The 12797-nt window shown below is 36.5% G+C and overlaps 1 protein-coding gene across 5 annotated transcripts in view; it reads right to left on the reverse strand.

Moving 5' to 3' along the window:
• RBBP8 (RB binding protein 8, endonuclease) overlaps nt 1–12797 on the reverse strand; it is a 109408-nt gene that overhangs the window by 10814 nt on the left and 85797 nt on the right. For all 5 annotated transcript variants that reach the window (XM_080821093.1, XM_080821089.1, XM_080821091.1 and 2 more), the window contains 4 exons: nt 12636–12759; nt 9236–9324; nt 7462–7579; nt 3650–3793 (listed from right to left, as the gene is read on the reverse strand). In XM_080821093.1, the coding sequence (XP_080677219.1) occupies nt 3650–3793; nt 7462–7579; nt 9236–9324; nt 12636–12759 (475 nt within the window). The remainder of the gene's footprint in view (nt 1–3649; nt 3794–7461; nt 7580–9235; nt 9325–12635; nt 12760–12797) is intronic.

Below are 12797 nucleotides of genomic sequence, written 5' to 3' on the forward strand. Positions count from 1 at the left end.
AAAAAAATTATCATGCATGGTGCTAAGTTCTGGACATGCAATGTTCAAGAAGAGAAACCAGGTCTCCTATCCTCATGGAGTCTACACCACAGTGAGGGAAACAGACATTAAGTAAGTCGACAGCTAAGGCTTTTCTGAGGAAGGATATGAAAAGTGGTAACTGATGAATAAAAAGAAGTCAGCCACAAGAAGCAGGAGTGGAGAATGTTCTAGGTGAAGGTCCTGAAATGGGAAAAAGTTTGGTATGTTATAAGAACTAAGAGAAGGCCAGTGTGGTTGAGACTGAGTGAAGAAAGGTGTTAGGAAAGATGAGACCGGAGATGTGGGCAAGCACCAGATCATGAGGGGCCCTGGAAGCTGAAAGGAGTTTGAATACAAATCAAACCACTGAAGACTTCTGAAAAGACTACTTTACTGAGGGATAATTTATATAAGAAACACACTGATTTTAAGATACTCTGATTAATTTTGACAAATGTTTACTGCTGTGCAACTACCATCCAAATCAAGAGAGAGAACTTCCATTGCCCCTAGAAGTTTACTCCTATTCCTCTGCTTCTCAAACAGATGACTGTTCTCTGATGTCTCTCCCCTCTCTCTATGGAGGGATGACTTCTGCCACCACAGCTTAGTTATGCCTCTTTTAGAACTCTGTATTAATGGAAGTACATAATATGTATTCTTTTCCATCTTTTGGATCTTTCTAGCTCAACAGACTTTTAGAAATTCATTGCTGAGTCTAGTACCCTCCTTTTTGTTGACAAGTGGTATTCCATTATATGAGTTTACCACAATTCATATTTAGTCACCTGTTGATGGACATATGGGTTGTTTTTAGTGTTAAGCTACTACAAATAGCTAGCTATGAACATTCTTGAACACAATGCTTTGTGAACATGTTTTCGTTTCTTTTCTGTATATACCTAGGAGTGGAATTGCTGGGTACTACGCTGGGTGTATACATAACTTTAAAAAAACCTGACAAATCTCAATAAAACTGTTAGAAACCTTGCTGAACTCCTTTCCACAGTACAATTTTATATCCCTAACAGCAAAGTATGAGAGTTCCAGCTGCTCTTCACTCTTCCTAATGTTAGATAGTGCCAATCTTTTTAACCATTCCAGTGGGTGTGAAGTGGTTATCTCAGTCCCTCTTGTCCAATACTGTTGAGCATATTTACACGTACTTACTGGCCATTCAAATACCTTCTCATTGAGGGTTTTTAAATAAGAAGATATTACAATCTAGTTTACATTTAAAATAAGTGAGTTTTGAGTCTCTGCAGAGAATGGACTGGAGCGGAGGAACAACTGTCATAAAAGACCAGTCAGGAGGCCTGCAGTAGAACGGTGGAGAGAAGAGTGGTTTAGACTAGGGCAGTGGCTATAGAGATGGAGAGAAGTGATATGAAACATAGTTTGGAGATGGTACTGCCAGGGTATCAGACTGGGCATGAAAAGGTAAAGAAGAAGTCAAATATGACTCTCAAATTTCTATCTTTAGTAACTGGGAGAATAGTTACTGAGGTTTAATGAGACCAGGAAAGGCAGGGAAAGACCAAATTTGGGTAAGAAAATAAAGATTTCTGATTTGAATGTATTAAGTTCAAGGTGCTCATAAGATGTCCAATAGGTAGCCGGATTTGAGTCCGGGGTTCAGAAGAGAGAGGACAAAGCTAGGAGTAATGAATATATAGAAACATCTTCACTTGGTGTCCATAATAGCACATACTCTTGTTTCCCTCCTACTTCACTGGCTCCAGCTCCTTTTCAATTTCCTTTGCTGGTTCCTCTTTCTCCAACATTTCAAATTGCCATACCCCAGAGGTCAGAACTTGAAATACTTCTCTATACTTGGGTGATCTCACTCAGTTTCATGGCCTTAAGTACCATCATGTACTTGCTGTTGACCTCCTGTCCCCTAAATTATTTCTTTATTCTGGATGTCTTGTCTAAACTCAACACATATCAATTACCTACTAATATTTCCACTTGAATGTCTAGTAAGTATTAACATGTCTAGAACCAAGCTTTTTATATCCTCCCTGAAATTTGTTCTTTCCTGTGAGGAAAGACTAGGTAGAACTTTGTGAATTGAGGGTCAAGAACATGAAATAAATGAACAATAAAATCCTAAACCATATGCCTATGTGACTGGGAAAAATGAAAAAGCCTAAAAGGTCATTTGGTAAGAAATAAAGGGAACCTGATTCGGATATTCTAAGTTTAAGTTGTTGAAAAGACACAAAAGTAGCATTTGCATTTACATTTTATTTCCTATAAGAAATGCAGGACTGGGATTCATCAGAAAAGACAAATTAGAGATGCAGAGGTAGTTAATAGAAGCACAAGAGAAAAGTTTATATGAGGAAGAAAACAGTCTTGGGATACTCTAGGAAGCAGAACTTTCCAGAGAGCAAAAGAACAGTGTGGAACTGCCACAAAAGATAAGTGAGAAGAAATTTTGGGATGGTCAAGGTGAGATGTAACTTAAAAAAAAGACAGAAATTAATAATTATATCTTGTAAAAAAGATCCCCCCCCCCTTAAGTGAAAACAATTAGCAAAAGGCTCTTCTTGGGGGAAAAAAAGTGAACTGAACAGTTGTAAACTTTTATCACAAAAGTTGGCTTGGATCTAGTTTTTGCTATGGACTAAGCAACCATGCTCTTCTGTACCTTTAAGTTAGGGTCTCATTTACTTTGAGCTAATAAGGGCTGTATTTTTTTTTAAAACCTAATGGGAAGTACAAGGAAAACATAATCAAGATGGACTATTCCATAGCAGAAGGTGTGTTCATATATAACCTTTGCACTAGACTACTTCTTTACTCACAAAAAGAAAATGAGACATTTAGCAAGAATTTTAACTTTCAGTTCAGATTATTTAGTTAAGAGTTTCACTTAGAGTATTCTTCTTTTCATTCCCACCCTGCACTACAAACTACTGCTTCTAATTGAAAGTAATTTCATTATTTATTTATTAATTTTAAAAAAGATTTTTATTTATTTGAGAGATGAGAGAGAGCTGAGTGGGGGGCAGAGGGAGAGGGAGAAACAGGCTCCCCACGGAGCAGAGAGCCCAGGTGGGGCTCAGTCCTAGGACCCTGGAATCCTGACCCAAGCCAAAGGCACACTTAAGTGACTGAGCCACCGAGGCACCCTGAAAAGAATTTAAAAAAGACTGATACATAGAGTTACATTATTTTGTCTGGGAAGGTAAAGCATTCAAACAGAAAATTAGTCTGAATTTTTTGCAAAACACTTTTCTTCAAACTCTATCGCAATGATAATTACTAAACAAAGAACCTTGCCAAAACTTTTTAATGAACTTTATGCACAAGTTACAAAAAAATCTGTGTATTCAATCAAGATTAATTTCTTAGTTTTGATGAATATCTTATGGTCATATAGTAATATAAGGGGAAGCTTAATGAAAGGGACTAATATTTTTTTTTTCTCTGAGCTATTTTCTTGTAATTCTTTAATTGGCCTGAAATTATCTCACTATCTAAAAGAAATTTATATAAGAAATACGAAATTTTAGTTATTAATATACACCTCATCAAGTCTTTGTTAACTAGCTCATTGACTTACTTTACTGATACAAGTGTAGCTGAGAAGCCATAATTAAAAAGAAAATAGCCTTACTGTTTGGTTTCTTTGTGGTAGTTGACAATCCCTCTTTTTCATCTGCCACCTGGGGGAAGCTGTCTGCCAAACAGGATTCATATTCTTCATGTGTTGTCCGATCAAACATATCTTCCAAGCTATCATTCATTTTTCTTTCTCCATCTATATAAAAGAGCACTGGTTTAAGGCAACAAGCAAGCTTTTTGCTTTCTATGCAGACTAATGTGAAACTTGTAGTAACTACCACACAATACACTTGCCTAGGATGTACATGAGGCAACAGTAAACCCCCAAGCATAGTTACTGTATTTACAAAGATTTTATGGTAGGGCTTTAACTGTACTTTATTCATGTGCAGAGAAAGCCACTTTTTGTTGTCATTACATAAAAATCTTTTCTTCCCTATTAGCTCATGTATAATTCATACTACACTAAAATGAGTTCTACCAAAAAACTGTGAGGAACAGAAAATGCATCATAATGAATGATGAAAAACACTAAGTTTAAATAAAATGTGCATAAATAACTGACATTAAAATCTATAGAATCTTGCTCATCTGCTTATTTTTCTAATGTGGTAGCAAAAGAAGTATTTTCTTACATATATACATATATATATAGACATATATACATTTACACTATTATTATCATCAGTAACACTTGGTAGTTGAGTATTGATAGAAATTATGAATTCAATTCCTCATTTGCTATGTTCAGTGCTAAATTCATCCTCAGAGTACTAACTACATTTCCCAATATATAATCACGCTTTGAAAAATGGCAGTTTACTAAAAAAAAGAAATAGATCCAGTTGGCTAATGCACACAGTAGAGCAGAAGTCTGCTGGGATTCTTCTCTATAAAATAACTATCACCTCCCCCAGTCTATGGTGCTCTACACCCTTACGCTGTTTCAGCTTTCTCCAGAACTTACCATCATCTATCATACCACATATTTGATTGTTTCTCCCCTTAAATCAGAAGGTAAGTTCCATGAAGTAGGTACTTTTATTCTGTTTACTCATTATTTCCAGTTACTGAAACACTTCCCTTTATAGAACTGAAGCTCAATATTTACTCAATGATTGTAAGTACTAATTTTTTTCACATTGAGGATCAAATTTGTAAATACTATACAACTTCTACGTGCTAGGCAGTGTGCTAGATATTCCCAAAATATTCTGTATATGCTGTTAGTAAATCACAATGTTAAATCATTAGTTTTTTATTCTTAAATAAAAAATTTTTAAAAATTTTTAAAATTTTAATTGTTTAGAGAGAGTGCATGAGTAGTGAGGGAAGAGTAGGAGGGAGAGGGAGAGAGAGACTCTTACAGAGACTCCATGCCCAGCATGGAGCCCAATGTGGGGCTCAATCCCATCATCCTGAGATCATGATTTGATGCTTAACCAACTGAGCCACCCAGGTGCCCCACTAGTTTATGTTTTTGTTGGTGTGACGTCTGACTGAAATACATGACAATGGAGACTATATCCTTATTAATCTACCATATCATCTGGGAAGTCTAATACACAGTAGAAATATAAAACACATTTTTAAACTGAAATACTAGCAGTATTTGGGGAATTTTATTGGTATGATTCATTTTTAACCAATTCTAAGTATAAAAAAGATCTACCTCATGGGTAAAATGCACGGACTGTCTTTTTCCACACATGGCTTTAAGAGTATCTTCTACCCCAGGTGCTGGTCTTACACTCCTCCACTGCGTGGGAAGGGCTGCTTACTTGCTTTGAACTTGGGTAGGTCTTTGTGACACTATACAACTTCTACGGCCAGATCATAAAAATACCATGCACTTCTGCCTTACTCTTTTTGGGATGCTGACTCTGGGAACTTAGTCTCCACATGATGAGGAAGCTCAAACTAGCCCACGTGGAAAGTGTGTATGGAGAAGCCCTGAGTGAAGGGAGATGCCAAGCCACCCTCATACTACACTATGCTTGTCTACCCCTGCTGTTCCAGCTCTAGCTACCATTGGCCTACAAATGCGTAGGAGACCCTGGGACAGAACTGTCCAGCCAAACTCTTCTGGAATTCCTGAACCACAGAAACTATGAAGGTTAAGAAAATGACTGTTGTTGTTTTAATCCTTTAAGTTATCAGAGTGATTTATTATATAGCAACAGTATTCACAATATCTTATGTATCCAAAACTGTCTCCACTCAGTTCAATTCTAACCTCACTTCCACATGATAATGGCTTCAAACATATTTGGGAAACCATCATATTTTTCAAATTAAATAGATAAACTTGAAGCCAAAGTAGTCATGCTTTAGTTTTGTCCGCTTTCTTTCTTTCTTCCTTCCTTCCTCTCTTTCTTTTTTGGCAGAAATAAGGAAAATATTATCAGGAACTGGTACCAGACAAAACATCTTAAAAGCAAATTACCTTCTTAAGAAGAAAGTTACTTAAGTGTCATTCACTATAAAAGGACAATAAATCACTATTCAGTTTCTTTTTAATAGGCAGTCCTTTCAACGTGGGTAGCCAACTACCTGATTGTATGCTTACTGATTCCTAAAGAACAAAGAATTAAGACAAAGGCTACTACAATTTTTCCTCACTTACTGCAGTTAGGGCAGCAAGAGAGAAAGCATTTCTTTAAAAGATTTATTTATTTGAGAGAGGGGGAGTCAGAGAGAAAAACAGAGAGAGCGTGAGAGTGAGCGCATGAGTGTGTGGAGGGGCAGAGGGAGGGAGAGAGAGGGGAAGCAGGCTCCTGGCCGAGGAGGGAAGCCCCATATGGGTTTCAATCCCATGACCCTAAGGTCATGACCTGAGCTGAAACCAAAAGTCAGATGCTTAATCGACTAAGCTACCCAGGTGCCCTGAGATAAAGTGTTTCAAAAGAAGTGGGGACATGACTGGCTTCAGCCCTGGGCCAATAGATTACAGAATATTCAGAACAAGATAGGGAATGTACATATAGACTGAGTGTCCTTAGTTTCTAATAGATTGATCACTGGAAAATGTCCTTGCTTCTGGCACTGCATCCTCTGTGGCAGGTCCTAACTCTTCAACATAAGAGTGTTAAGTGACACTATTCCTGGGCTACTTGATCTCATGCCATATGCCTCTGTAGTTAGGGATGTTGCTGACATGGTACCAACCAAAATCCTTCCACTGTTCTGCCTCTTTTGGAAAATCAAGGCTTTAGATGAAGAATTAATAGTCTTGTTACCAGAAAAGGCCAGACCTGTTTTCTGTAGAAGCAGAATATGGCAGAGTAACTCAGCATATACACTATTATTCTTGGTTTACTGCTAACTTACAAGTCTATAAGGTAGAATTTCTCTTTTTCACCTCAACAAATTGCTTTGCAAATTCCTATTTCTAAAACAGGACTCTCAAGATTCCCTTTTACAGAAAATTATCTAGCGATAATATCAGGGATCAGCAAACTTTTTCTTAAAGGGTGAGTCAGGAAATATTTTTGGCCTGTGGGCCCAGTAAGATCAGCAGCTACTACTCAGCTCTGCTGTGGTACCATGCAAGCAGCCATAGGCAATAGAGAGACAAATGTGAGGCTGTGTTCCAATAAACCTTTATTTATAAAAATGGCAGCAGGCTATGGTTTGGTGAATCCTGCAAACAATTTGAAGTTTTCCTGGAAAAAAGAGACTTTGGTTAAAGATTTTTTTCCCTTGAAATACTGAAACTGAGCTTTACTAAGAGAAACCTATTTCTCGGAAGATGAAAAAAAACCCTGGTTTATGGTGAAGTGGTCACTTGTGGTCATCAGTGCAATGGTACGACTATAAACGTCCCTCCACATTTTTATTAAATTAAAAAAAATCAAATCTTACTTGGACTTTTCTCTCCCTTCTGCTCCTGATTCTTCATTTTTAAAAGCACAGTTTCACTAACCAATGTGCAGTCCATGTCCACTGTCTCTCCTCCTGCTAATCTTGACTGACTGCCATCCTAAATATTTAAAAGTTCAAAAATTTTAACAATTATCCCACAAGGCCTTATATATTACTTTTTAAAAATTCTGGTAAAATACACATAGCATGACATTTATCATTTTTACAATATTTTAAGTGTACCCTTCAGTAGCATTAAGTTATATTTATTTTTACCTTAGGAATATGTATAAATTAAGGTTTTATGTCTGTAAAACATTTTAGCTTCAACACACAAGCATCCTCTTTCAAGCCCATGAAAAGAAGGACCACTGCCAAGGAAGGGAGAGTTGTGCACCACTGAATTCCCTGGGCTTCTCCTCCCTTTCTTCTCCAGTTGGCCTCATGGTAATGAATGTCCGTGTACACACAAAGAACAAATTTCATACTGTAGCAAGTTAAATACTTCATTAATATCCTCCCAACTGAAAGAGAACTTCTCAAACTATATAGAACCCAAATATAATCCAAAAGAGTTATTTCCAGTAGGAATTTTAATTATTATTATTTTTTAAAAGATTTTATTTATTTATTTGACAGAGAGAGATCACAAGTAGGCAGAGAGGCAGAGAGAGAGGAGGAAGCAGGCTCCCCGCTGAGCAGAGAGCCCGATGTGGGGCTGGATCCCAGGACCCTGGGATCATGACCCGAGCCGAAGTCCGAGGCTTTAACCCACTGAGCCACCCAGGCGCCCCTTAATTATTATTTTTTAAGAGGTAGGGAGGGGGAGAGGGAGACAGAGACTCTTAAGCAGGCTCCACGCTGAACGTGGGCCTCGATCTCATGACCCTGAGGATCATGACCAGAGCCAGAATCTAGAGTTGGATATTTAACTGATTGAGCCACCCAGGTGCTCCAGAATTTTAATTTTTTAAAAAACATACAGTATTTAAAAAACAGCCAACTAGGAAAATAAATTTTTTTCTTGATGGTAACATTAAGTTAATCAAATCATATAATGAATTACTTTGCTAAAATATGAAATTATTAAGGGGCACCGACCGTGTGGCTTATTCAATTAAGTGTGCCTTCAGCTCAGGTTATGATACCAGAGTCCTGGTATCGAGCCCTGTGTCAGGGTCCTTGCTCAGCGAGAAGTCTGCTTGTCCCTCTGCCCAACCCCCTGGTTGTGCTTGCTCTTTCTCTCTCAAATAAATAAATAAAATCTTTAAGAAATACCTGTCTATATACATAAATTATTAAAATACACAACTAGAATTTTTCATTATTTTAAAACTATAATAATATTTTCCAGAAAAGTCCTTTTTAAAAAAATTTTAAATTTTTTTTTTAGAGAGGGAAAGAGAGAGGAGGGGTAGGGGGAAAGGGAGAGAGAGAATCTCAAGTAGGCTCCACGCCCAGTGCAGAGCCCAACATGGGGCTTGATCTCATGACCCTGACATCATGACCTGAACTGAAATCAAGAGTCAGATGCTTAACTGACTGAGCCCCCAGGTGTCCCAGCAAAGGCCTTTAAAGTCAGAAGGTATTATTACCCTTTCAAAAATACGAAGTTAGAAGAATAAGCATTTTTATTTCTTTTTTTTCTGAATAAATAAATCAGGTTTTAAGAGGTATTTGATTGTCTTAAGGTCACAGAGTGAGTTAGGGGAGGAGGGTGACTAACAACTTACTAGAATAACCACATGGAGCTTGGTTTTACTTTCTAACTTACCTTTGTATCTATTACAGTAATATCCATTTTATATTGAGAAAGGTCTGCTCCTGGATCAATGCTCCACTGGATATTTTCAAAGGATACATCTTCAATAAGGAGGAAAAAATACAATTAAAAATGGATTTTTAAACATTCTTATTACTTTAAAACATTATGGGATCCACAGAATAGGAAAAAAGATTTGCAGATCATATAGTTGCTAACAGGGTTATATCTAGAACATATAAAGAACTCTCACAACTCAATAATTAGACAAATACTCCAACTGAAAATGAGCGAAGAATCTGAATAGACAGTCCTTCAAAGAAGGGAACTGGCCAATAAAGCACACGATAAGATGTTCAACAGCATCAGCCATCAGGGAAAGGCAAATCAAAACCACAATGAGATAACACTTCACACCCAGTAGGATAGCTAGAATCAAAAAGACAGATAATAACAAGTATTGGTGAGAATGTGGAGAAATGGGAACCTCATGTGCTGTGGGGGAGAACGTGAAATGACATTGACACTTTGGAAAACACAAAGTTCCTCAAAAGGTTAGAGAGTTAACATATGGTCCAATAATCCCACTCCTATTTGTAACTCAAGAGAAATGAAAATATACATCTACATAAAATTGTACATCAATGTTTATAGCAAGCATGATTTACAATAGTGAAAAAACTGAAAGTAAAAGAAGTCACAAAAGATCATATACTGTATGATTCTGTTTATATGAAAACATCAGAATAGGAAAATCAATAGAGACAGAGGATAGATCAGTGGTTGCCTAGGATTGGAGAAGCGGGGAGAGGAATGCAGAATGACTGCTAATGGGTATTGTTCTTAGAAAAAATACTTTTACTCAAGTATAATCAACATACAGTGTTACATTAGTTTCAGATATACAATATGATTCAACATTTCTATACACTTCTCAGTGCTAACCAAGAAAGTGTACTCTTACCCCCCTTTATCTATTTCTTATTTTTATTTATTTAATTAACATATAATATACTATTTGTTTCAGGGGTACAAGTCTGTGAATCATCAGTCTTACACAATTCACAAGGCTCACCATAGCATATACCCTCCCCAATGTTCATCACTCAGCCACCCCATCTCTCCCATCCCTGTCCCCTCCAGCAACCCTTAGTTTGTTTCCTGAGATTAAGAGTCTCTTATGGTTTGTCTCCCTCTCTGGTTTCATCTTATTTCATTTTTCCCTCCCTTCTCCTATGATCCTCTGTCTTGTTTCTCAAATTCCTCATATCAGTTAGATTATATGATAATTGTCTTTCTCTGATTGACTTATTTCGCTTAGCATAACTCTTTATCTATTTCACTCATTCCCACCCACCCCCAGCTCCCCTTTGGCAATTATAGTTTGTTCTCTATATTTAAGAGTCTGTTTTGGTTTTGTCTCTTCTGTTTGTTTCTTAAATTCCACATGTAAGTGAAATCATAATGGTATCTGTCTTTCTCTAACTTATTTCACTTAGGATTATACCCTCTAGGTCCACCCGTGTTGTTGCAAAATGGCAAGATTTCTTTCTTTTTTATGGCTGAGTAATATTCCACTGTAGTTACATAACCACATCTCTTTTAAATCCATTAATTTATCTATGGACACTTGGGTTGCTTTCATACCTTGGCTATTGTAAATAATGCTGCTATAAACATAGGGGTCCATATCTCTTTTAGAATTAGTATTTTCATTTCCTTTGGATAAATATCCAGTAGTGGAATTATTGGATCATATGGTAATTTTATTTTTAATTTTTTGAGGAAACTCTATACTGTTTTAACAGTAGCTATGCCAATTTGCATTCCCACCAATGGTGCACAAGGCTTCCTTTTTCTCTACATATTTGTTAACATTTGTTATTTCTTGTGTTTTTGCTTTCAGCCATTCTGACAGGTACAAAGTGATATCTCACTGTGGTTTTAATTTCTATTTCCCTGATGATTAGTGATGTGGAACATCTTTTCATGCGTCTTGGCAATAGTATGCCTTCTTTGAAAAAATGTCTTTTCAGGTCTTCTGACCATTATTAAATTGAATTATTTTTGTTTTTGGTATTGAGTTGTGTAAGTTCTTCACATATTTTAGACATTAACTTAATGGGTACTGTTCTTTTTGAGGTGATAACAATGTTCTAAACTTAGACTACAGTGACGCTTGCACAGCTCTGCGAGTATACAAAACAACCGACTTGAACACTGTAGTGAGTGATTTTTATATCAAAAATAGTTTTAAAAAGTTAAAATTATAACACTGTTTGGGGGCGCCTGGGTGGCTCAGTGGGTTAAAGCCTCTACCTTCAGCTCGGGTCATGATCTCAGGGTCCTGGGATCGAGCCCCGCATCGGGCTCTCTGCTCAGTAGGGAGCCTGCTTCCCCCTCTCTCTGCCTACCTCTCTGCCTGCTTGTGATCTCTCTGTCAAATAAACAAATAAAATCTTAAAAAAAAAATTGTAACACTGTTTGGAGGAGTTTTCAATGTATGTGGACATGAATGACAACTACATAAAGCACAGTCACAAAACACAAAGTGGCACAATATTAACTTTAAGTAGATTGTGGACGGTTAAGTGGGGTTTATAATCCCTGGAGCAACCATGAGAAAAAAGACCCAAAATCAAAAATGTAAAAAAAAAAAAAATCAGAAATGAGAGTGAAAAAAGTGTTTTCATACAGAGACTGAAACTATTGCTAGAAGAACAAATGAAGAATGTGCTTCAGGAAAAAGGGAAAATAAACCCTGAATATAGGAAAAATTTTGAATGAAGAATAAAAGCAAAAATACTACATAGGAAGTACAGAAATATTTCATGGTCGAAAACCAAAAAGACTCATTTTAAACACAGCAAAATTATGAAAAGATTAACATACCTATTAAGAGTAAAAAAGGTTTTCAAGTAAGAAGTTTAAAACCCACATCAATGTGTGTGTGTATATATATGTGTGTATATACATATGTACATACATATGTTTACACATATACATGTAAATGCAAAGAAAAAGGAGAGGCTACCTGTGGGGTGAGGAACAAGGTTTAGATGATGAACATTTTACTTTATGTATTTTAAAATTCCACATAGTTTAAAATTTGTAAAGCTTTTGTAAAGAAAATAAGAAATTACATAAAATAGGTAAGTCCACAAAACCATCTATAAAAGTAGGTATTAAAGACCTCAGTTCATTTTTTCAAAGAGCACAAGAGCAGGAAAATCACATGTAAAAGGAAACCAGGGAGAATCATCCCGTAAACACAGAAATATGCAGGAAGAAATGTTTTTCCTAAAACAATACAATATATCCAAAGAACGTATATTACATAACACTCAAGATCATTAAAAAAGAGTAGAAATACTATTTTCTTTTTTGAAAATACTATTTATAGAAAACATACCTTGACTGTTTTGTACAGACTTTGTTTTAGCAACTCTACATGGGTTTAACTGAAGAACGGATGTAAGTTCACAAGCTCCACGGACTGACCTGGCTATTTTTACTGGCTCATGAGAATCAGCTCCCTTAAACAGAAAGAATTATTAGCATCTAGATGAAATCA

This window comes from Martes martes (assembly GCF_963455335.1).
Source record: "Martes martes genome assembly, chromosome: 13".
Taxonomy (NCBI): domain Eukaryota; kingdom Metazoa; phylum Chordata; class Mammalia; order Carnivora; family Mustelidae; genus Martes; species Martes martes.